The following is a 25293-nucleotide window of genomic DNA, read 5'->3' as shown; positions in this document are numbered from 1 at the left end:
AGTTGATTTGTATTACAGCATCACACATCCAAATTCCACCAAATTCAACATGGCACTTGAGTCAGATTTGATATTTGTGGGATCAATGGAGGTTGAGCTCATCGGGGAACATCCATCCATATGTATCATTTCTGGCAGAGATACATCGATCGAGGAGTCAGAACCTACACGTGGGCACCAGTCAACGGAACCGACTACAGGTGAGTCGTCCGAGCACTTGTTGACGGTCCCTGAAACCAATAACCTTCTCCAGCTGATGGCGGTCACAACTGGAGCCAGCAGAGGTCACTCTCTAGTCTCTAACGCCGCGCTTTCCTTGGTTGGTCAAAACATTCAAGAATCATTCCACCACATTTCACTGAACATGCATTTCTGAAAAAAACAAAAAAAACATGAAAAGTTCAATTATTTGTGAATCAGTTTTTTTGGTTTATATAAAAAACAACAACTTTTAAACCAGAAATTGAACAAGTTTTTCTTTTTCCTGCAGCCTGGCCCTCGTTCTGCCTAAATACAGTGAACACTTCATCCAAGCCAAACTGGGAGAAGACATGATGGAAGCTATGGGTGAGTGCAACATAAGCCGTCATGCAATAAATCAAGCAAATCAATCAGATATAATTGAACCCGTCCCTCACAAGCAACTCCCGAGCATTCTTTCTTTGGTTCAAACTCTGGAACACCTCCACTCGCTGCAGTCTTGAATCCGAGCCGCCCCTTTGTGCTCGCTGCTCAGATCAGTGTGGATCCCCACGGTGTTCGTCTTTTGTTGTGTAACCCACTGGTCAGTCACTGTGCACTCCCACACATCATCACGCACAAGCTTTCCTTCTCCCAGACCCAACCCAAGCTGCGGCTCTTTTGATCTCGTCTACATTTTGCACTTCTCTTTTATTTCTACTCCCTTTTTCTGAAAATACAGAACCGCCTTTCTACATTTCTGACTCCAAGTCCTCAAGTCTCCATTCTTCTAGGAGTTCGGGGTAAAACTTAATACGAAACAGGCCTCCAACAAATAATTGTTCACACTGAAAATGAGCCTGATCGTTATCTCTGATTCTCCAGAAGTTATGGATCGATTATGAGTACATTTGGTAGGATGAAAGAACTCGAGGAAAAATCTATTAAACTTCTGGAATTGAATCACGATCAAAGGCGAATAACATCATCAGAATGCTTTGGCAGAGAGATGTGCTCTAGTTTTGTTTTTGTTTTGTTTTTTTATTTCTCATGAATCATTAGGTCTAAAAATATCAGATGGTAGTAAAAGTCTTCTTTAGTCCAAGTACCAGAGTGACAAAACCCAAAAATAAGTTCGCGCTGTTGAATGTCTGGTTCCCTATTTTTATTGTCAAAGGATTTTTTTAGGTTAAGATATGAGGTCGACAGGATTTAACACCAGGTGGAGATGTTTCAGTGGTTTTTTTTTACCGTGTTACAAAAAGAGCTTTTGCAAATAGTTCCACACTTGTTAGTCTCAAAGGTTTTCACGCGAGCCTAAGAAGCTCAAAGCTAGTTGTGGTGAAGTCGAAGCCATGCATCTACGGTGTAGTTCCTTCATAGCAGAATATTAGCCGTGTCCTTCTAACGATCGCTTCAACATTTAAAAATCACGAATAAATTAATGAAGCAAAAGTCTCTTGAAGACTTCTGTTTCAGGGTATTATCTGCAAAAATCCAAAATGTAAATAGCTTTCTTGGCTTTTGGGTTGAGGAAACCCAAAACCCAAAGATAAAATTCATTAAAATTAAAAAAAAAAAAAAAAAAAAAAAATCAGGATTATCAATCGTAAAAACGACGTAATTTTTGCAGGATTATTGTCTCTGAGCGTTTTTTTTTTCTCTGTATCTCCATTTAAACTGTAAACGTGTCGTCACCTCTCTCTCTCTGCATCTCTTACCACCCCCTCCCCGCTGTTTCTTGAGTTCTGCTTCCTCTGTTTGGATTCTCAAGGTTGTCTCCCTGTATCTTCCACTGTGGCTGTCTTCTTCTATCAGCGCACCAAAGTTTACAGTCTCTGATCGAAGGAATTCATCAGCACACACACATTGTATGAGATCTCTGAGTCTGATGCAATTTATTCTCTCCTGTCTTGCTGCTGTACGCTGGGACTCTGCAGCATCTTCTTGGGGCAAGTACTCATTGTCCTGTGTTCTGTCTTCCACCGTTTGTCCTCTACATGGTTACATTTCACTCAGTATTTAGTGTGTGATGTTAGATGGAGTGATGGCTGTGGAGTACACATTCACAACAATGACTTAAGAGATGTATGGCAGCTTTGATCAAAAGATATATTTTGTGAGGAAAAACATCAGATTCAGCTCATCACCATCTGTCTTGAGTGGATTTTTCATCACTTTTACGCGACTTCACAAAGCATAAATGTCTAATGGTGCAGTTATTCCAACAGATGAGGGTTTGACTGAGTGCTCGGCCTCCGTATCGCTCCCTCTCTCTCTCTCTCTCTATCTTTCTCTCTCTCTATCTCTCCTTCTGCCATAACAAGTCTGTCACTGCGCCGTAAAGGCTGTCGGAACGTTTACAAGCCCGTTAAAGAAAGTAACACACCATGCCCGTCTGCTACAGACGAGGAGGGAGGTTGCAACTCTGAAGTTCTCTAGTCAGCCTTCTAAAGTTTCACGCTGGAGCCGGACCGTCAATACCTCAATCTATCTTCGGTGCAGTAGGTAGATGCTGCTGCCTCTCCTGTCCTCCAAATAAACTGGGGAGGGTCCTTCTGTTGATGGATGAACCTTCATCTATACCGCAGGGATGCTGTGTGTGTGTGTGTGTGTGTATATATATATATATATATATATAGATAAATGTGTGTGTGTGTGTGTGTGTGTGTGTGCGTGTGCAGCTGAGGTGACAGAGTAGAGAAAAGCGAGTGAGTGGTAGAGAGTATATGTATGTCTTGCCCTGTCTAGAGAGTAAGAGGGACAATGAATCTGCCCGTCATATTTTATGTGAAGGACATCGTTTCATCCTGCACCAAATTTGCGTGACCATGTTCAAGCTCAGCACTCAGTAATTGTTTTTGCAGACTGCGCCACACGACTCAGTACATTTTAAAGGCAATGTTCAAAATGTCTTCATTTTAAGAGACAATTGAATGATGGCAATCAATGTCTGTCATGTCATTTATGAGATAAGAATTACCAGGCGGTATTTTAAATGAACTCCAGGGCCAGTAGATGGATTTTTTGCTCTGCAAGACTTTGCTTTTATGTTGTTTCTTTGTATTTCGCTGCAGCAACTCTCCGAGGTTCATGAATTGCTTATGAATGCGTTCTTTTTTTTATCAATTTCCCATGTTCTTTCTTAATATATTCTCCTTCTTTCTTCGTTCTCGGGGTCACAACAGGACAAAAAGGCAAGTATTTCAGTCCTCACGGACATCCTCCTCTCCACACTCTTCATCTTTATCCATCAACTCACATCTGTCCAACATTTTGTGTGTGTGTGTGTGTGTGTGTGTGTGTGTTTGTGTGTGTGTGTCTGTGTATGGCTCCATCCAACAAGTTTCTTACACCAGAAATAGCAAATTGCTGTTGTATGCCTCTACAATGTATGCTTTTCACATGGTGACCTTGACCTTTGACCACCAAAATCTTTTCAGTTCATCCCAGAGTCCCAGTGAACATTTCAGCCAAATTTGAAGAAACTCCCTCAACTCATCCCTGAAATATATGAATGAGAGCAGAAGAGACAGACACGCTGAAACCATACTTCCCTCTGTTGCCAGTATGGAGGATATTGTATCCATGTCATCTCCACTATCACTGCTCAAGTGGATCTGGATTCATGTCCTCCTCTTATTTCCATCATCAGAACCCACATCTCTCCTTATTGTCATCATGCTATTGTGAAACACCCCAGCATTTGTTAAAATTAGAGACTTTAAAAGTTTGTTTTTGTGTTTTGTAAAGCGATGGAAACCATACAGCCGGAGAGATTTGACGAGTTTGGCTACACCCTCATCGCTCCACGGTGAGTAATCTCACTGTAATACCCACTTACATCACGGAGGAACAAACGAGCAGTTGACAGTGACACTGATTACTACTGTTTCTTCAGGGATTATTGCAAAGAGCCGAAGTTGTCACTCAACATCACCCAGTTTCTCCTCGACTTCAACCAGTACAGTGATAGGAACACTCCAGATGCATGTGAGTCATGCATCTTTTTCCACTGTTTTCACTATTTGCACCGCTTGTCATGTGATGTCAGTTGCACCCATAACGCCACTGACCCACCTAATTTCACTGAAATCAATATGCCATATTCTACTATGCATGTATGCATGGTCTGTTTTCCTGTTTGTCATATTGGAATTTTCTTGGATATGACAGTGGTCAGAGTTTGAAGGTCAGAGCATGACTTTGGTCATTAGATTAGCGTAGTCTTAGCAGGGTGACATCAGACTGAGTTTCCTAGAAGGCTTACAGTATGTTGTCATGCCCCACAGTGACTCATGATGGTTGATTTGTCATCATCTAATGGATGCTACCCTCGGTATAGCTTACCAACATTATTCAGCTAATGGATCGAGCTACCCTTGATCTATTTCAAAAACAAGGTCAAGTCATACGCTCAGGCAACAATGACCATCTTACTGCTGCTTGTGCTCATCAGGTCTCTCTTTACATGATTGTAGCATATAGCATTTAAAGCAATACATCACTCAGAAATTGTGATTTATAATTAAAATATGGCAAAAAAATCACCAAAAACAGTGTAATGCTACTGTAGCTGAGTGCTAGCGTTACTAGAAAAAGATAACCTAGCCTCCCTCAGATATATATATATATATATATATATATATATATATATACATACACATATATATATATACATATATACACACATATATATATATATACACACATACACATATATATACATATATACACATACATATATACACACACACACACACATATATATACATATATACACATACATATATACACACACACACACACATATATATATATGTGTGTGTGTGTGTGTGTGTGTGTGTATATATATGTGTGTGTGTGTGTGTATGCCAGGGGTACTGTGTCCTCACGAGCCTTCCCTGTTTCATTATTCCACCTGATATTAGCAACAGCTGCATCCCTCTTTCTCTTTGCTATTATTTTTACATCTGGGTGCCAGAGAACACAATATCATCCAACTGGTCAGCGTGAAGGAACATGTTGCCTGCATGTTGCAAGAAAAAGTTGCACCAGGGAAATTCAAAAAAAGCCAAAAAGCGTCTCCGTTATGGAGTGTCCCAGATGTGTCATCCCTCTTCCTATGATATGTCACTCTACAGGGGATAAAGACACCTGTTCATCAAGTCGGTGCAAAAATCTGCTGAATTTGTGTCATCTGATCCTGGCACTATATGCATTGCTTGTTGGCACTTGAAGACTAATTCTTTTGGGAGCCAAAAGCTTAACAAGAACGCAACAAATTGGCTTAGCCTGCCATTACTTCCATTACCATCTGTTCCCACTAAGCTCAGCTATTGTGAAATTGCGATGTCCGCAACACGTAAACAGTATCTGTCTTTAATTCCTAGGTAATGTGTCCCTTGTGAGTCGGCTAATCCTCGATGCTGGCCTGACAGCTGAACTGGTTCGATTTTGGAAGGAGCAGACAGTGTGAGTGTCCTGCTCTTCTTTAAAAATGTAATCCCTTCTTCACCTTTTAGCTTTTAACTAAAAAAACACACGCCTCGTGATAAGTACATCTGTAATGCACGTGCGCGCTATCACTGCGTACTCCTAAAACTGATCTATCATGCACAATTTTCTGGATAAATGCACTAGAGTTTTCTTTCTTTCTCTTTTGCTTTGGGTGATTTGATCATGAAAAACTAGTGAAACATGATGAAAGTGAGGCATAAAAATCTTATCTCACCCAACTACACTTGCCAAGACATGCTGTTTCAAGTGAAAAGTCAAACAACTCCATCAGTGTGTTTCCTTTCATGGTATGCCCACTTGTCTGAAATAATCTAAGCGCGCGCACACACACACACCACAATGTATCTGTTAAACATTAGGACACGCAGAATCAAGTGACTCTACTAATAAAGCAATTTGTGTCGTGTCTGCAGATTGGTCGCACAGTTCCAAAACACTTTACTATTTCTCAGTGTGATTGACTTTGATATTTGATTGGCGGGTGTTTTCCATTTTTTCAGGGATGGAATCGTGGCCAGATTTGTAGCCACAGATGGGGGAATCACAAGAGTCTTTCCAAGAAGGTACTCGCTCCACTTTCTGTTCCAGTTTCACCAGCGTCTTCTCTGACATTACGAACTGCACAGCAAGTTTCGCCCAAATATCTAGTGATGCTATAGAAGGTTAAAATGGATACAGACTCTAATATCTTTAGCTTGAGCTTTTTTGACTACTTTTTTTTTTCACCTGATCTGACGGATTATGTTCCAGAACATTGATCATTAGACACTTAAAAAAAAACGTAACTCCGGAGACAGTACAAAACAAGGGTCATCTAAAGATCAGCAGCCAACTGTGCCTCATTTTCCTCGCTGCTACTTTAGTCTGAGTTGCATCTGGGAATTCCAGTAAGTCAGAATTTAACATTCCAACTTAAGATGAATGTATATTCTTCTTGACCTTAAAACATAAATAACCATAATTGGTTATTGCTTTTTCTGGATCTAGTCCCCATCATATATCATTTGCTTTGGGTGTGACTCATATTTTGACTTAGATCTGGCGATAGATTACAGTTTGAATTGCTCAGATAGATCAAACATATTCGCTGTGTTTTTTTTTTTATGCCTTTAATGGTGCATATATTATATTATGCGATTTTGTTTTCAGCGCTGGGGGAGAGTGGACCGAGAACCCTGAGACATACGAGTCCAGCTTTTACAAGAGGACCCTGGACAATGAAATGTATATTTTCACCGCTCCGGCTTTCAACAGTAAGAACTAAATGCGCTGCTCACTTTTGCGTGCGTGAGCATCTTCAGTGTGGTCTGGCTCAGAGCCCACGCTGCTCTCTGTCTTTGGATGTCATCCCAATCCTATTGGCAAAGATCACACTTTCAGGCCACTGACATCACTCTCTTTATCCTTCTCTTTTTCCTGCCGTGTCTGTCAGCACTCATCCCAATACTCACTCTGGGCCTGTGTACTTCCTTACTTACTTATCTCTGCTGATCTCTCTAACAGACATCAGGACAGGCAAACATCAGTGTGATGTAGTCGTGCGCACAGCTACACTTGACTGGATTAACACATGTCTGGGCTTCATGGACTCCACACAACTCGACACAAATTACAAATGGCTAAAATGTTTGGAATATGTGACAATGGATGAAAATGATTCCTATTTAAACAGTAATTCCCTTTCTGAAATAATCCCTGCCGTCTACTTTGGAAAATCATTTCTATTAAATTGCTACAATTACAATTTCTCCTCCTTCGTGTATCCTTCCTCAGTTGCAGCAGAGGGCAGGGAGAGTGTTTCTGAGTCAGGGATTCTAGTGAGCAAAGCCGTGGACCTCACCATCGATGAAGTCACCCTCAAACCAGCAGGTCAGTCTTGCTAGTACTCTGCTGATCGTCCCTTGCAATGCTGCACAAACGAAAAGACTCAATGGCTGATTATGAAAGTCATACCTTTGCTGTTTTCTTGTTTGTTCTGTAGTTGTGGGGGTGAAACTGAATGTCTCATTCTGGATGAACAGTTTCATGAATGCTACACTGAAACTAAATGTAAGTTGTATTCCTAAAGTTTTAAAGACTTTATTCATACTGGTGTCACTAAACAGCAATTCAATAGTAAGCCTTTTCTGAAGTCATTGGATGGTGTATCACAATGCAGCTTGTGTTTTTCATGTGCCACTTCACGTCATTTTGTCCCTTTAATGTAGCAAGACATCAGGGTTTTCTGATGTTGATCTATTTTTATTCAAACGCAAACTTTGATCTCTTCCTAAACTTATAGTGGCCTTGTGTGCCTGAATCTGACCTCAACCACAATGCTGTCAAACAGATTGTAAGACACTGAATTTTCCACTTAAAAGGTTAATGTTTCATTGCCATGATTGCGGCTCCAACCAAACCTGCGATTACAAGCGATGGGCAGGCCGGCTCGGCCCTGCATCAGCTTCGATCGCATGGTAACTGGCAGGAGACAGACACCAAAACCTGCTTCTATTATCGTGTGTCACCACTACGTATCATAAATGTCCAGTTGAAATGGAAACTAGCGCGGTATGACTCATTTGTGAGACTTCGATCAAACGACGAAACTGCTCCAATATGAATGAGGATTATGTTACTGCATGGCCTATTTCTCAAATAAAACGTCTGCAGAAACACACTTTAGCATCCTGTTAGGTTGTAAATGACGTTGTTTGTACTTTGTGGCCATGTTGGAAACAGATGTCTTAGATGACTTCAATGCACAGGTGCATGACATGCCATCTCTTCACAGTTGAAAATGGTGTGTTAATTACATCCCACCTCATCCCATGAGATCGCATCACTGTGCTCAACACATACAGCTCCTACGTTAGAAATGCTAATTTCTTATTTGGTAATTTTTCCATTTAGTGCAAAGACGAAATCTGTGGCTGTTTGAGGAATGACAAGGTACACCAATGCAGCATGTAAAAGAACCAGTCATCTTAAAATGTACTTATTAGCATGAATAGAACCCTCTGATTCCCTTCTTACCATTTAATTTGTTTGTGTTTTGGACTGTTCTGTCTGTTTACTCGACAGCATGTAGACTGTGTGATTCTGGATGATGGGGGATTTCTTCTAATGTCAAATCAGGATGATTACATTAGCCTGGTGAGTTAGCATTATTTTACCTTTCTGCAGTGGCTCACGTACATCCAAGTGAACAGCTTTAGTTTCATTCAGTCATTGGTAGCACTGGGAAAATACTAATTAACAAGTCAAGGCAAAGTTAATTAAACTGACAAAAGAGAAAAATGGATCAAGAGGGAGTTGTTGAGGTTGTTTTGTGGACTTTTATACCACCTATCATTAAGACCTAAATAGGGTTCATTTAAATTTTCCACTGGTGCCATTAAATGGATACAGTCAGACTCAACAGCCAGGTATCAATCATGCACCATTTTCTCAGGCATTCCTCAGAGATCTATATTTGGCCCACATTAATTCGCACTGTATGCTAACGATCTCACAACTGTTTGTCTTAATTCAACAACCTTCAAATGTATGCAGATTAAACTGTGATTTTGGCAACAGCTTGCAATGCATCATGAGTTTTTACCAAACAGATAACTAACTGTAGCAGATGGTTGAAGCGACATTGTTGTCAAAACAGTCATTTTTATTCAGGTTCCAATTGCCTTGGGAATGTCAACTGAGAGTAAACTTTCTTATAAAGCAAAGCTGAGACAATTTTATTCATCCCATCTAGACTTCTAATCTCTTACTAACATCCAAATGCAGCTGCCACATTTTACCAGATATGTCATGTCCTCTAGACCTTATCTCTTGATGGCAGCTCCCCATCAAATTAAGCGCTAAATTCAAGATTCTTGTGAACATATCATGAGTTCCAACTATGGCCTGCATCAAACAGCAAGTTCATTACAAAACCTGCAGTAAGCACGATTGTGAGGGTGGTTATCAACTTGTTAAGACAACTTAAGTTTTTCCAAACTAGCTTTTAGTGTATTCACATGAAATAGGTATGATGACAACTGGTTACCAGTTGCAAACACGGAGAAACCCACAGCCACAAACAATAATGCTTAACAATATAAGGCATACGAATCCACAATATGTAGGCTCCAGCACAACACATGTACTCCAGACACAGGTGAGAAAGAAAACTGGCAAAAAAAAATGTAAAAAAAAATGTAAATACTTAAGGTTTGCAGCCTACCATTATTCCTGTACATGAAGCACCATGGTTCTTCACCAGTAGGCCTTAAAGGACCTCGGATCAGGGTTTGTTGGATGATCCTCACTCCAGAATCAAAACTCCAAGAGTCTTGAGATTATGACTCTTAAATTCTAGAATTGTCTCGCATTGGGCTTTGACCTTTGGACTGTTTCGTATGTAGATGTTCTTCCCCATGGTTGCTGCAGATGCAAATCTGAACAAATCATCAAATTGCTCATTAGGTCATGAGGTGTTAAAGTGACTGAAAACTGCAGACATATTTGTCCTTATTGCCATCCCAGATTAATGGAATATAACTGTCATAGTGACAGATGAGAAAGTAAAGAAATATCTAAAGTTAGCGGAGAAACCCCTGGAGGGAAGGAAGGGCTCTTTTATGCTGTGGGGGACATTTTGCTGGCAAGGTTTGTGTGCTGAAGGGGAAGGGTCACTGCAAATGAATTCATAGTTGAATAACACGCTGCACAGCATATGTAGGTTTTGGGCTGACAGCTGCCTGCTTATAAGAGCTGCCTCAGTATGGTTGAATGAGTTCGTTCTGATTGGCTGAGCACGTAGATTCAAATTCCCAGTGAACTGATGTGCAACAATGAATAGCTAACACAGTAAAGCCCAGCCAACGTTACGCTCTGGTGTGTGTGAACCTGTCTAGATAGGTCAGTTCTTTGGAGAGGTGGATCCTGTGCTGATGATCAACCTGGTCAACACTTCCCTGTACTCCTTCAACAAGACCTATGACTACCAGTCTGTGTGTGACCCAGAGAAAGACAGCAAGGCTGCGGCAGGACCACGATCTGTCTATGTGGTTAGATCCTCACCCTCACAAGCTGTCACCCACTTTTACTGTCTGCTTACACAGTATTACCTTTGCATGCATATCTTTGTCGTTTCTGAATTGCTAACTTCATAAATTGATATTTTCCTGCACCTGACATTTTTCTCTTGTTCTTAACCAAGCCTACTATAGCAGATTTGCTCAGTATTGGCTGGTGGGCCTCCAGTGCTGCCTGGTGAGTGCAAAGTGTGTGTGAAAGAGGGCCAGAGGTGGACCAAACCTCAGTTTTTTGCCAAGATCTGTTCTTTCTTTCATGTATGTGTGAACAGCTTAAATTACAAGGAGTCTTATTGTCTCAAATCAGATCCAGGGCACTTTGATATTTACTCCTAAATCACACAGACACGATTTTTCAGTCTGAGTAGCCGAATCAAAAGTCATATGGCTTTGACACGACTCTAAATTTGTCAGAGTTTGTGCAGATGGGAATACCTCTGTGAAACGGGACTGGGAAAGGATCTCAAAGTAACCCTCTTGGTTTTACTACTAAAAGGCAATCACAGAGGGTAGAGGAAATAAGACTCAACTGCCAGTGCTGTGCAACTGATAATAAAGGCAAAATAACCCAAAGAAAACAAGTTCGACCAAGCAGGTAAAAGGAGAGAAGGGGGGGGGGGGTATCTGACATCTTGGAGCAGGGGGGAAATTGAGGTCTGAAATCACCGGGGAATGAATTCTCTGGGAGATCTAACATGCTGGGCTGCGTAGCTGAGCTCTGGCAAAGAGACAGTGAGTCAGCATAGAGTGGTGGATTCCGGGGCTTCATCTAACCTCACAGCACTGATCTCGAAACTCTGGCTCTGACACCTGCCTCTCATCAGGGGTAACAACCCCCCACACCGCCCACTGATGCATGTCCAAGAATACAGATGCGCTTTAGGACAGGAGTGTGTATGGGAGTGGGGCTGCGTGCTGACAGTGTGAAGCTTGCAGGGTCAGCGTTGAACAAATTGAACAGTTACACATGAAACGGCATTTCTTTAGAAATTCCTTTGAAAAAGTACTAGTGATAACTGTCTATGACCTTCCTCCCTCACAGTTAATAAAGCAAAGATGCTTCTATTGCGACATGCGGATGACTGTGTTTTGAATGGTTCTTGTCTAGGTCTGTACTTCAACAGATCTTCATTGGCCTCATGTTCCCAAACCTTCTAGAGGCAGGTGGGCAACAAAAGCTACATACTTAAAGAAAAAAAAAAAAAAACTTTATTTAATCTATTTTACTTCCTCGCTCATCCTGTCTCTTACATTCAGCAGAGTCACCAGACGAGGACATACCAGACGCCATGTTTAAAGAAAGCTGCATCACCGAGCAGACTCAGTACTTCTTTGACAACGATGAAAGATCCTACTCAGGTGTCTTGGACTGTGGTAACTGTTCTAGGTGTGTTTATGTGTGTCACGTGAGTACTAACATGTATGTTCACCCATTTCAGTGTTTATTCAAAAAACTATTAATACATACCACACTATCAAGAGCTTCCCACCTTTACTTCCCTCTGTTTTCATGGTCTGTGGGGATCCTCTGAGGGTAGTGAGAATAGTTTCCTTTTCTATTTTCTTTATTTTCCAGTGTAACTTCAGGCAGCTATTGTCTTACTTATAACAGTCAAACAGACGTTACCTTGATCTGTCACTGACCGAAATTGGATGAGGAAGCACAAACAAGCTTCATCTTTTCTCTTCCCCGTCTCTGGCTGAACTTCAAACCCGCAAATATACACGTTCACAGGCCACTGCACATCTACTTTGGTCAAATCCTTGTTTTTATGTCAATTTGAGCTGTCTGAGGGGTTAAATATGGCTGTAATTACTCCGTGTTATGAGTCCCACGTGTCTGATGCTGTACTCTCCGACGGTAACGGCTGTAGACACAGAAAACTTCATGACTGCAATAAAAAGTCAATCCCAGGAGGAGAGAGAGGGTATTAAAGTGTATATGTATGCACAACCTGTGTGTGTGTGTGTGTGTGTATATATTTATATATACTAGACATGCTTATATTTGTGTGGCATGTGTGTTTAGGATGTATCGTGCAGAAAAGCTGCCAAACACCAACCTTGTGTTCCTGATCACCGATGCCAAGGCAACGTGTTTGTCGTGTGACCCCAGACCACTGCGACAAGCTGAGCAACCCTGTATCCTTTCACTCTTACATTTCCTTTTTACTCTGCGGCCATGTATCCATCACCCGTATGACAAGAGAGCTTTAGCAACAAGGACACACACACACACACACACACACACACCTAGCTCCAGTAGGTCCCTGGAGAATGTTCATGGGTTAACAGTAAACCAGATGCACAGCATATGAAAGTCTGTCTCACGTTACTCCCAGATGAGATTCCTTTGTTTCTGGGCTACATACACTGCCATCAGGTTGAATTAAGGTTAAGAGCAGAGGTGTGTGTGTGTGTGTGTGTGTTGCACAGATGTATAGATATGCAGGAGATCTGTTTGACAGATGTGTGTTGAATGTAGCTTCCTGCTGTTCTAACAGTAAAGGTGTCATCATCAGAGGTTGCTATGAAGGGGCCACTGGCTGCTAATAAGGTGACTCCCAACACACAGACACACACAGGGATAAAATACACCACACATGTTCCTGTAACATGCTTCACCACTTATGTGCCTACACTCCAAATGATGAAGATGAAGTAGCAGGTTATGCAGTTGTTTCTGGCACTAACTTGGCTGGCCTGACTTTATTTTGATTTCTTAAAGAATCACAGAGTCTTGAAAAGATTTACTTGAGAGTGTGTGGCCAAGGCTGAAGAACTTAATGTAAATTAAAATTGAGCTTAAAATGTATTTGTTGTTGTTATTAAAAGCAATACATTTTGTTCTAGTGATGGTTTTCCTGAGTATCTCCGTTCAGCTGAAGGTCCAAATCCATGCGAGCTGGCTAAGAACCCCAGATACCGTAAAGGGCCGGACGTGTGTTTTGACAACAACGAAAATGTAAGACACACACACACACACACACACACACGCACGCACAGGCACACGCACATACACACCTTCCTTCGTGCAATGATTGTTACTAGAGAGGCCTCACACATCCATTTGTCTGGTTTTCGTCTGCACTTGTCTGTACTCTGTAATCTATTAACATTTGTTTGAATTTCATTCATTTTGCATGTAATTATCTTTGCTTTGTTCATCCTTCGCTCACTTTTTTACAATCACTTATGACCTGATATGTTTTCTTTGATGGTTCTGCATCCCAATGGCTGCTGCGGTTCTCCGTCTTGGTAGGATGAACCCTTGTGTCCCATCAGCAGAGCGGCAGCATTGAGCTTCCCACCCCTCCTCTTGTTACCGCTGCTGACGTCTGGGTTAGTGTACCCACAAAGCTTGTGTGATATCATCCAATAAATATCTGGGTCTTTTAACCGATTTTTATACCTATTCCTAGTCCAACCATCTTGGTGTGATTGGGACTCATTCATGAAACTTTCTTGAACACAGTTATGCGCTTACATCATTGTTTTCCCTCAATTTAGTCTAGCCTGATGGCTATTTGTAAAATAGCCAGTCTTTGTGTGGAAACTAAAGGATAAAAAAGTATTTTTGCATGTAACCAAAGTAAAATAATCGTACAGTTATGCGACTCAAGAGATGAGCAAGTAATTTGTACCAGTATCAATATAGACATTAACGAACAAATTAACTATTGATGAAGTACAAAAAGCGTGAACCGAAATGTCCCCTTATGAAGCATCAATAATTGCTTGTAAATGCATCACTGTTTGCATTGTAACACTTGATAAAGCATTCATTAACAGTGGTAAATGACTCACAACCTAATTTATTTGCCATCATTGCAGGGTCAGTATTTGACAAGATGAAGGAGTGCTGTACTACTGAATTTTTACCCTGCTTCGCTTTGCTGAATGGGAAATTAGGTTCTAAGTTATGCGCAGCTGTTAATTAATGGTTTATGAAGTGTTTACGACGCAAGACACAACGCACAACCGTTAATTACTCTTTTATAAGGGGAAAGGGATTGTGAAGTGGTACCGACATTTCAGTTCACACTTTGTTTACATTGTTATTAATTTGCTCATAAACAACACAGCGTGTTTTCTCATTGCTGACACGAGCCGATGCGCTTGAGTGACCTCTAAAACATTCACCCTGACTTAATTTACCGTTCCTACAACAGAAAAATAACCCACATTGCATTAACAAAGACATGTACTTCATATCTCTCTAACAGAATGCTGCATGTTTTTTTTTGTCTTGGCATGTTTTTGCTCTCTTCTGTTTTTTTTTTCTTTTTTTCCCCCCTCTCTTTTACCCCAACAGATGGGGAGCAGATTGAATCTTGGCAATAAAAAGTGTTCAATTTGATATAATAGCGCCATACTTCCACTATTCAATAATAGCAGCACAAATAATGTATAAATGTATCTGCAGGCGGCATCATTTTGCTTAATGCTTTGTCAACCGAATTTAGTCGAGAAATTGTCTCTAACTAAGGTGTCTTTTAAGGAGCTCACAATGCAATCTTCACACACAATAGAGGAACCATTATATAGATTTCCCCCAGAAAGGTCTAATGGAAGTTCATGTGCACCGTTTGAGATAAATCAGCAAAACAAAGGAGAGAGGTGGATAAATGGCGTGCATCACCACCCAACTTCGAAAAGTTTATAAAACGTCAAAATATTTTGGGGGGGGGGGATTCCGATATCTCTGTGAACTCAGCCTTTCATTGTGCTGCAAAGTCTTAGATCACACACGTCGCGCCGCACTTATTCATGCGCATGTGTGTTTAGATTGTGTATGCTGGACAGTGAAGGGAAGGGAAGGACTGACTGAGGAAGTGCACCAGCATGAGTAAAAGTAGGACGTTTTCCTCCCCTTTCCTCTTTCCATCTGTCCCGTTACTTTTGGCGGAGTTCCTCATAGGAAGAGTTTTTGTGCCCAGGCCAGTTCATTTTGTCATTAAAGTAAACAGAGGAAGCTCCACATGGCTTTCCTGCCCTTTGAATACACAAGTCTCCCACCTCCTTCTCCTCGGCCTTTTGGCATGCACGGATATCCTGAATACGCCCGTCAAACACAACCCAGCCAGACGCGCTGTTCGCAGGCAGGTGTAAATAGAACCTGGGCATTCTAGTAAAAGCTGGGTACACGATATGAGCCTATATAATGAGATAGGAAGGGATATTAAATGATAGCTAATGACAAGCTGATTGACACGTGATCTGTCCAACAGGAAGATGATTCTGATTGTGGAGGAGGGACCTGCTTGAGTCCATGTCTCTGGCCAATGCTTGGGCTCCAACTGCTGCTGCTGTGGCTAAGCACATCTTTACAAAACTCATGACCCCTACACACACAGACACACACACACGGGCGCGCGCGCAAACACACAGACACACACACTGATCATCTCATTTCACAAGAGGCCAGAAGACACGCTGATTATGCCATCCACGATGTATGCAGATTACTTGCAACGAGGCTTTCTTTTTTTTTTTTTAAATCAGCATTTTCATTTTCCAAAGCCAAAGGTTGCTCGTTCATTTCTTCTTTGTCATGTTCTAAAACAGAGACACATTTACTGTGCTCAGCTGCACTCATTTCCATCATATACTCCTCAATATTCTCCTATGGTGCAAGAGTAAGAGCTAACCAAACCCTTTAATTCTGCCTCATTCGTGTCTCAGACTTATTTAGTGAAGAGGTTCTCTCACGACGCCAACAGAATTCCATTCAAAGACTGTATTCCCACTGACAGCATTGATTTGTGTAGTTAGTCGATATCGTTTGTTGCTTCTTATATTTGCATATGAACCATTATGCTGTAATGATTGTTGACTTCAGCAGCAGCCAGTGCAACTATGAAGAGTGTTGAGTGTTTTAAATGTACTGTAACTAATCTTTTTCTTCTTTTTTTTTTTGTACTCAAAAAAATCAACTTCACCACTAGCTAGGTGTTGTATTGTAGCAGCATGTGCTCAGTACAGAGCGAAAGACAACACCGATACTCTTGACACCAAAGCCACACACACACACACACACACACACACACAGAAACCCATACCACTGAGAATCGTGGGTGTACATCAGTGTTGGACAGGATAGATACTTCACTGAGGCATAAGTGAGGTCAGAGAGCATCCAATCAAATTCTGGAAGGATATTTCAAATATGTTCGTACCTGGTCTGGCAGCTTTGGTTGTCCTTAATTTGATGCATCAAATTCCCAGTGCCTACATAGTAGCTTACACTTTCAATTGAATGAAGCATTGGCGTTGTGTTCTCACCATGCATCCATGCTTATGCTTGCTGCAGTAAAGCAGAGAGGGTATCCCTCGCTGCAACATATTAGAAGAACGGGCCAAATCTGCTGCTCTTATTCTAGACGATGTGGCCCACACAACAGAAAAGAAGAACCAGTAATTTTGATCATGGCAGAGGAATCTAGCTTTCCTCCATGGTCAAAACAAACCTTGAGCTTGTATTCCGACACCTCTCTTTATTAGTCCTGTTTCTGTTCCCTTTCTGGATCACCAGACTCAGGAGCCAAGATGACTTGTGAATGAGCTCAGCATATCAAAATGACTGTTTCTTTGTTTTCTTCTCCTTGCCGTTCTATCCTCCTTCTGCTTGTTTCCTCATTGTGTTGCTCTATAAGTGCTGTGAAGCAGACGCTGAAGGCTTCAGTGTCCAAAACGCTGCAATGTCATGGGATGAGCTTGTTCTGTGTTTGAACGCCGTCTATGCCTGTGCGGTCAGCATCAGGGCCTGCTGGAGAGATGACTCTACCACCAATGATCAGTTCTGCATTGCCTTACTTTCCCATTAATCACCGAGACCTCGCAGCGCATGCCGTCTGACTTTTAATTTGACCGCTTTAGTTACTCTGACACCTGAAGCTGAGTTCTCTCCCGCTGGCCTTCATGCTGAGCTGCTGGTGTTGAGTGTTCAGGTTATGGCTGTCTATCAAAGTGTTAAATCGTGTTTTATCCCCGGGGGGTTGCGTGTGGGGAGGGGGTCTCATGTCTGTGCAGGCGTGTCTGTGTCCCCCGCCCCCCTCCTCCAGATATCTGATTGTGCTTTAATACTGTACATGAATTACTCTTTTGTGGAACTTGACTAGCCTGAATAAATTTTGTATACATTTGTACACTAATACTATTTACTGTATAAAAGAGAAAATGCTAGGAAAGAAAAAAAAATTGTTTATAATATGGTGTTGATTATTGTGCAAATCTAATATATTCACAATAAAAGTGTTGTATTGGTATGACCTTAGTTGTCCCCTGTTTTATATTTTCCCGTCACATCTGTGGCCGGTTGTTCAGGGTCCACGTCATCCGTCCAGGAAGAAATGACAGATGAAAAAGGAGAACCATCTGTATCTTTTTTAGATTTCACAATATTTGAGTGTTAAACACCTTGTCGAAGAAGGCGAGATCCAAAACTATTATATGGATGTTGCACCTGTTTAAAAAACTTTGTCACAGCAGTTTCTCCATAATGGGAATTCTAAGATGTGAGAGTTTTCTTGGCTAAAAAGAATTTGGAGGTTGATTTTTATGATAAGGTCCGATTAAAGTAAGTTTGACGGTAAACATTTTCAAAACTGCAATCACATGTTCGGTTGCTGAGCTTTTAAAACTTTCTGCTCGGCGGTGGTTGTTTTTTTCGCTGCGGGTAAAGTTAATGTGCAATTATCTCAAAGGTTGTTTTTTTTGCGAGTAATCATGTTACAAATGACCAAAAAACCTTTACTTAACACTTGAAAACGGTTTGTTTTGCAGTTGTCGATCGGTAACAAAAGGCCTGTTGAGTAAATGCATCCACACAGGGAATTTGATCTGCAAGTCAAATGTCAAACGCTCCCATTACACCTCATTAATGACACTTCTGCCTGGAAGAATCAAATGATGATCAGAATGGCCAATAAAAAAAAATTTAAAAGGACAACCCACAAGGACAAAGGACACCTGAGTTCAACCTTATAAATATTGACAGATGAATCGAAGGACCCTACTAAATTTATGATGAATCTATTAAGGAAACGTTACGACTGCTGATTCTGATGATTATTAACGTTCTTCGTCTGCTACCTTTAGATGGTTTACCGTCACTGACGAGGATGGAATTTTCGCTTTTAAAATCGATGCAGCGCGGCGTTCGCCGAAGCTTTGCACGCTCCTGCCAGGTGCATGCAAGTTCTTGACAAACAGAAGTTAGCATGACAGCAGCAGCCACCAGCTCACACACACGCCCAGACACACACACACCCAGACACACACACACACAAACACATCAGCTTGAATCTGGCACTGAACAAAAGCGGTTATGAGTTCCTTAACTACGCCACCTGTTCGTAGGTTTCTGTGTTTAAACTACACTAAGCACCACTGATGGATGTGAGTTGTGTTGTTAAGCATCTCTTCACCGCAAGATCAGAGTTCTTTGGACCAATAAACATCATAAACTAAAGTATGCGATGTTGCTGCTACTTGAACATAAGAAAAACCACCGGGGGTCAGCAAAAACAGAGTTTTTTACCTCTAACCTCTAACTCATTCCTGCACCTTGTGACTCTTTTTGAAAAATCCATGATGAAATAATTTCCTGTTTACTATTCCTCCTCCTGGTGCGTGGACACACACACAGACACACAGACACATACATCAAATTTCCAATCGCTCAGAGTTTTTAGGACAACAGAAGCTAAACCATATGTATGATGGCACATTGCAAATGAAGTAAGTGGGGCTCCCTGTAATTGTCCATCGGACACAGAGCAGCGGTGCAAAGCCAGATGCTAACGGCGGAGTTCAACTGTTGTGCTTTACTTGATGGTATTTGTGTTTATCTGATGGTAACCTAAGAATCAATACGGTCACAGCTCGGAGCGGAGAGTCTAAAACAGGTTTGTTTCTCTTGGAAATGTGTCAGACTGGGAGGTCTTGGTATGTTTGCTATATAGTGATAATCTAGAAGGGAGGTTGTAATGGGATACTCTTGTAAACGGAACGAGGTCGTAGCCTTTAACATGCCTGGCTTAAGAAGTTACAGACGTGGGGGGGGGGGGGGAGAAGGGACAAGTTGAACAGCTCTTTTTCATTTGTCACTGCAGATCCTCCTAATTCAAAGAACAACAATAGATACCTAGGAATAAAACACGCTTTCGAGCTCTGAACGTGTCCTACTGCGTCCTCCTATTGCAATAACATACCAACTTTATTCCAGACATATTATATGAAACAGACAATCCCACAACTTCATCAGTTCTCCTATTATCTGCTCAGTCTTCTTATTTTCTTTAATTAAATAGAAATCAGTTCTGGAATTTAATGTAAGATTAATTTCAGATTTTTTTTAAAAAAAAAGGTACTGATTGAAATCATTATTTTGTCTGTCTATTATAACGAGCCATTATTTTCTGTAGACAACATATCTGGTTTCTGTGTACATCTGTTTTTCGTCGTTAAAATCTTAGTTAATTCAGTTCAAATTGAGAATCCTTTAAAGTTTTGTCTGATCAAAAAAACCCTCAAGCCTGGTTTATTAAAAACACTCAGGCAGTTTTTTTTTTCCCTAATATTGTTCTAAAATCATAACAGAACACTTAAATGATTCATTCTCCTCGCGACCAAAGATCACTTACGTTGTTTTTCTCCATCGGAACTGGACAGAATCAAACGCACCTATTTGTGTTCAGGGTTCGATTCCTTGTAGAGGAACTCCTCATTAGTTTCAAGCCTTGGCTGGTTGTGCGTGACTCATTGGTGAACAGGTCAAAGTCTGAGAGTGCCTTTTTGGGTTTGTTCCACTAATTGCAGGAAGTGACACACGAGATTGATGCTGCATCAACAACACGACCCCGTGACTGGATCTGCAAGGATAAGCATGTTGTTAGTAAAGCACTTTAAAGTTCATGAAGGTTATTTTGATAGTACTAGAACATCCCTATTTTTGTGTAGACTTTTACAAGCGAATGCTATTTTTGGAACAGTTCTGCAACCCAGTGACACTCTTGATTCTACCATCAGCACTGAGTTTAGCCCAAACACCGTCAGCAGCCTCTGGTTCATGATATCCCGGGGCAATCAACCCAAGTCTGAATAAACTTCCCTGAATCTGGCAACTATAAAGTGGTTTACATAACTGGCAACCTTTTTTAATTGGCACAATTTGTTTTTTTCTTTGTAATTATGAACAAAGTGCACCAGAGAGGCCACGGTTTTTCCATCACCATTCAAGACAGAAGGGCAGAGGCATCAGGGCCACTACCTCCGAGGCTCTGACATCCTGTCAAAAAAGGCTGAACAATCTCCTCTTGTGCACGTCAGCGGCTGCATATATTTAGCCACACGAGACTCTGTAGACACTGAATAAATAACATTTGATCTACCCAATTAGGCAAAAGCACCCTTTCAAGGGTATTTACAGCACAGTGAGACTGAAAGAAGAGGTGTGACAAACAGAGGTTAAAGAACACCAAACACACACTTGGCAGATATCATCAGGAAATACCACAGGCCTTTAATCTGAACCCATAAATATGGCCACACACTTGTTTGTTCTCTCTGCCTCTGTGTCTCTTGTCTTCTTCTTTTCGCAGGGTGTTAGTGCACCCAGCATGATTGGCAGGCGTAACACCAGGAAACTGTGTCCAGGTGAACTGTCTCAAAATGGCACATTCCACATTCCAGTCCAGATTGGCTTTGATTTGCGGCTCTACATTGTGTTTAGAGTGGGGATCTTACACATATTAGAAGTAACATGAAGTATCAGTTGTTGTTGTTTTTTTGGGGGTGGTGAGGTTGCAATCACAGAGGTTACGCAATGTTTTCTTCAAAGGATAAGTCACGCTATTATTAATTTTTTAAATATGACAACTTCTATTTATTTATTGGTTTGACTATTGTTTAGTCTGGTGTCTTTCCAATGAAGCCATTATCAAATTCCATTGTGTTAAAGTGATACTTCACCTAAAAAAAGGATCATTTGTTCTTTGGTTACTCATCATCACGTATCTTGAATTCATGAGACTTTCTTTTCTCTCTAAGAATGCTTTCCGTGAATCCAAAATCAACAAAATGCTAACCTCATAGTTGTTGCCGGATGCTTATGGGGACCAAAGATTAACGACGGCAAAACTGTCAAAAAAAAAAGGTTTGCTAACAAACTGTCAAATGTATCGTTCAGTATGAGCCGAGTCTTCTTTACCCTGCAGTGCCCTAAACACCCCCCGCACCTTAACTGGCCAGTGGTTTGCTGCAGGCTGCACGGGTGCTAGCACCGCAAACAACACAGTCGCAGATGGTCGGTGTGGTGACATTTCTTCAGCTGGCCCCCAAAAGATCTCACTGAATATCTCTGCTTATGTGTGTATCGACATGTTAATTACACGTATGAAGTCTGACATATACAAATACGTGCGACATGAAATGTACCTGCTAAACCCGAGTGTTTAAAACAAAAAACAAAAAAAACTGTTCTTGTTTTCGAAGGCTTACACCCACCCACCCTCCGCTGCGGTTCCAGTTCTACATGAGTCACACGGGGCTGAATTAGCAGTGAGCAGCAGACAAGACACGCTGACCGTTAGCAGATGTGCAGCAAATGAGGAAGCGCAGGTTTGAACACTATTTTAAGACCACTTCTTCTCCCTTTTCCACTTGTCCTCAGGCTGTGTTTGTTTTCCTATGGTTCCTGTATGTTGTGGCCATCATGTGGTTTTACAGTGTTAAACTTCACGCCAAATTCCAGATTTGGAGAAGTGAAATATTTCAACACCAGAGATGGCAAAAGTACACACGTTCATTATTCCAGTAGATATACAGATATTCATATTCTGTTAAAAGACTGGTAAAAGTAGAAGTACTGTTTCAAACCATTTACTCGAGTAAAAGTAAAGAAGTACAGGCTCTTAGATGTACTCAAAAATATAAATGAAAAAGTCTTTGTGCTGCGCCGCATGCAGAGGAAAAGTCATGTTGATGCTGCTACTGTGACATCACATTCTTCACAGCGCTAGATGCCATTTTTCTGTGGTCGGGTGTCTCTCACTCGCTCGTCTTTGAATATGGCCAGCACCTTTTTCAAGCTTCTCAACGTTAACTTTTTCTCCATCTTCCTTTAAACGTCCTGGCAAGCGACAACAAACGTTTATACGCAGTACGATCACAGACATCGGTGAGTTAACGAGTTCAAAGTCATGTTTCTCTTGTTATTTTTGTCTGAGATGCATCAAAACGAAAGTAGGGAGCCTGTTTTTAGCCTCTACGGAAGGGAAAGTACAGATAAACACGTTAAGATTTAGGGAGTAAAAGCCAAACGTCAGATAAAATAATTAAGCTCAAATACCTTTAAAATCCCCTCAAGTGCAATTCGTAGTATTTCTACTCCTCATCTCGGTTCAACACTGCGTTGTGCGGGGTTCAACCTAATTCTGATCAACAGATCCCACTTGGAACACATGACCATTGCACTCAGGTTCTCTCACATATAAACATTTTTGTCTGAGAGCAAAAAATAGTCTTGCCTCGTGCATGTGAACGTGACGGTTGTGTATTTTCCAGCTTGTTTCAGCGTTCAATCCTCTTTTAAGGAATTGACCTTCACTGTCAAAGTTCTGTCACAATGGAGAACATGTGAGTTGTTGATGTGTTTGTGCAGCATACTTCATGGGTACCATGCTGAAGGATGTGTAATTTAAACAGTTATGTTTTGTGTGGATACACAAACACACCAGGGCGTTTTGTCCATGAATTGTTCCGAGGATCTGCCTTGGACGTTCACATCAACACCCATAAACACAAGAGGAGCGACGCACAAAAGGCGGTGAGCGAGGGGCTCGTTCTACTGAAGCGGTGAGCTGATCAGGGGGTTGATTTGTCCCTGCATACCTTTGAGGTTTTACATTTTGAAAGTCTGCAAAATAACCATAAAAAAGTCAAGAGAAGGCATTCCTTTTAATTTCCCAGAAACGCCTGCTAGCAGAGCTACTTTGTTTATTTTGAAGTTATTCTGATCTGAGATCAATAAGCCTCAAAATGTGACTGAAAAACATTTGCTCCTTTGTCTAAAAGATTCAACAGCATATTGAGGGATTTATAGCCTCTGATCCTTGCTAAAAGTATTTTTAGGAATGTTGCTAAGTAAATGATCCCAAAGAGCAGCATTGAAATCCAAGTTTTGCACCGATGCCTGCTGCTTTCTCGCCCGCTTCTTTAACTGTCAGGGAAATGTGAGTTGAGGACAGACCGCAGCGCTGCCATGACAAATATTTGAGTTCTGCACACATTTCATACAAGCACCTTGACGGCCGTACACGGATGGGGATTGCGTGTGCGCGTGTGCGTGAGTAGTTCATTTATGTTGTCATTGCTGTCAACAGATCTCAATTACAAGCAGTGACTGCAATCACACGCGCTGACAACAGGAAGTGGGTGTTTGTTTAGAGGGGGGGGGGTCTCTTGACACATATCTGTGTTTACAGCATCGAGAAAGTCTGTCACCACTCACCCCGCCACATACGGACACACACACACACACACACACACACACACACACACACACACACACACACAAATGTCTTTCTTCACTTATTAGAGTAAAACAACTGAGACCCCATTTCTCTACTTCCTTCCACTTCCCTTATCTCTCTGTCCCCCTAAAACTGTCTTCCTGCCATACATATTGATGCCCGCAAACACACACACACACGCACACACAAACACACACACGCACACACTTTCTTTTCTGCATGTTTTCATTTCACTTCATCTGTTGCACTAAAATCTGGAAGATAATCTGGACTGATTAGAGGTCATATGGACTAGTTTGCTGCAGATGAGCGTCATCCCATGTGGGCACACTCATGCACAGAGAAACACACACACACACACAAAATGACTCACACAAGGCACATAAAACTCAAATAAATGAGCAGGAAGTCTGTTAATACTCTACTTATTCCACACACATATGCATACAGACAGATTTTTACCTCCCTGCTACAGTAAATCACTTCTTTTTCCACTTTTTCACTCTCCGTATCATCTCCATCTCCCACTGCACTTCCTGCCTTCATCAGCTCCATGAAGATATAAGTTTCTGGGAATATAACCAGCCGCAGATGTGAGGAGTCTTGAATGGTGACGGCACTCATATATGAGCGAACAGTGGGCTACTGGGTCTCTCTAATTTCCATCTTCTTGCAGAATTCGTGGCTCTCACACGCAGTGAAAAACACCCACTGGATTCCTGCTACGAGAGTCAGTAATGAGATTGTGGCGACGAGAAGGTTCTTTTTTCTTCTGTTCGAGCGAGCGCCCGTGTGTGCGTGTGCACGTGTGTGTATCGAACTCCAACAAAGTGAAGGTTATAGCTGCTGCTCGTTACGTATGAGTGTTTGAAAAACTGCGTTAAGACAGAAGAAAAGCGTACGAACGCGTGTGTAGGTGTGAAGGAAGAGAGAGGAGAGAGAGACCCCAGTGAAAGTATGTGACTCATGGCTGTTTATTATGGCGAATGACTCTGTGGTCC

General features: G+C 41.5%; 1 protein-coding gene across 2 annotated transcripts in view; it reads left to right on the top strand.

Moving 5' to 3' along the window:
* Positions 1-18020, top strand: part of LOC147258807 (voltage-dependent calcium channel subunit alpha-2/delta-1) — a 65131-nt gene extending 47111 nt beyond the window's left edge. Inside the window, exons 22-40 of one of the 2 annotated variants that reach the window (XM_086208851.1) lie at positions 139-200; positions 491-567; positions 3934-3994; positions 4082-4173; positions 5574-5655; positions 6201-6263; positions 6850-6953; positions 7474-7569; positions 7682-7749; positions 8593-8631; positions 8764-8835; positions 10578-10730; positions 10883-10935; positions 11866-11921; positions 12015-12144; positions 12787-12899; positions 13640-13722; positions 14020-14099; positions 15989-18020. In XM_086208851.1, coding sequence (XP_086064977.1) covers positions 139-200; positions 491-567; positions 3934-3994; positions 4082-4173; positions 5574-5655; positions 6201-6263; positions 6850-6953; positions 7474-7569; positions 7682-7749; positions 8593-8631; positions 8764-8835; positions 10578-10730; positions 10883-10935; positions 11866-11921; positions 12015-12144; positions 12787-12899; positions 13640-13722; positions 14020-14099; positions 15989-16025 — 1521 coding nt within the window. In that variant the 3' untranslated portion in view covers positions 16026-18020. The remainder of the gene's footprint in view (positions 1-138; positions 201-490; positions 568-3933; positions 3995-4081; positions 4174-5573; positions 5656-6200; positions 6264-6849; positions 6954-7473; positions 7570-7681; positions 7750-8592; positions 8632-8763; positions 8836-10577; positions 10731-10882; positions 10936-11865; positions 11922-12014; positions 12145-12786; positions 12900-13639; positions 13723-14019; positions 14100-15988) is intronic. The other variant, XM_086208852.1, reaches the window with a different exon arrangement.
* The last annotated feature ends 7273 nt before the right edge of the window (positions 18021-25293 follow it).

Source organism: Aulostomus chinensis, chromosome 7, assembly GCF_037954235.1.
Source record: "Aulostomus chinensis isolate RoL2024-O1b breed Wild chromosome 7, RoL_Achi_v1.0, whole genome shotgun sequence".
NCBI lineage: Eukaryota > Metazoa > Chordata > Actinopteri > Syngnathiformes > Aulostomidae > Aulostomus > Aulostomus chinensis.
Note: the sequence above shows the minus strand (reverse complement) of the source record. Positions and strands in the feature narration are given on the sequence as shown.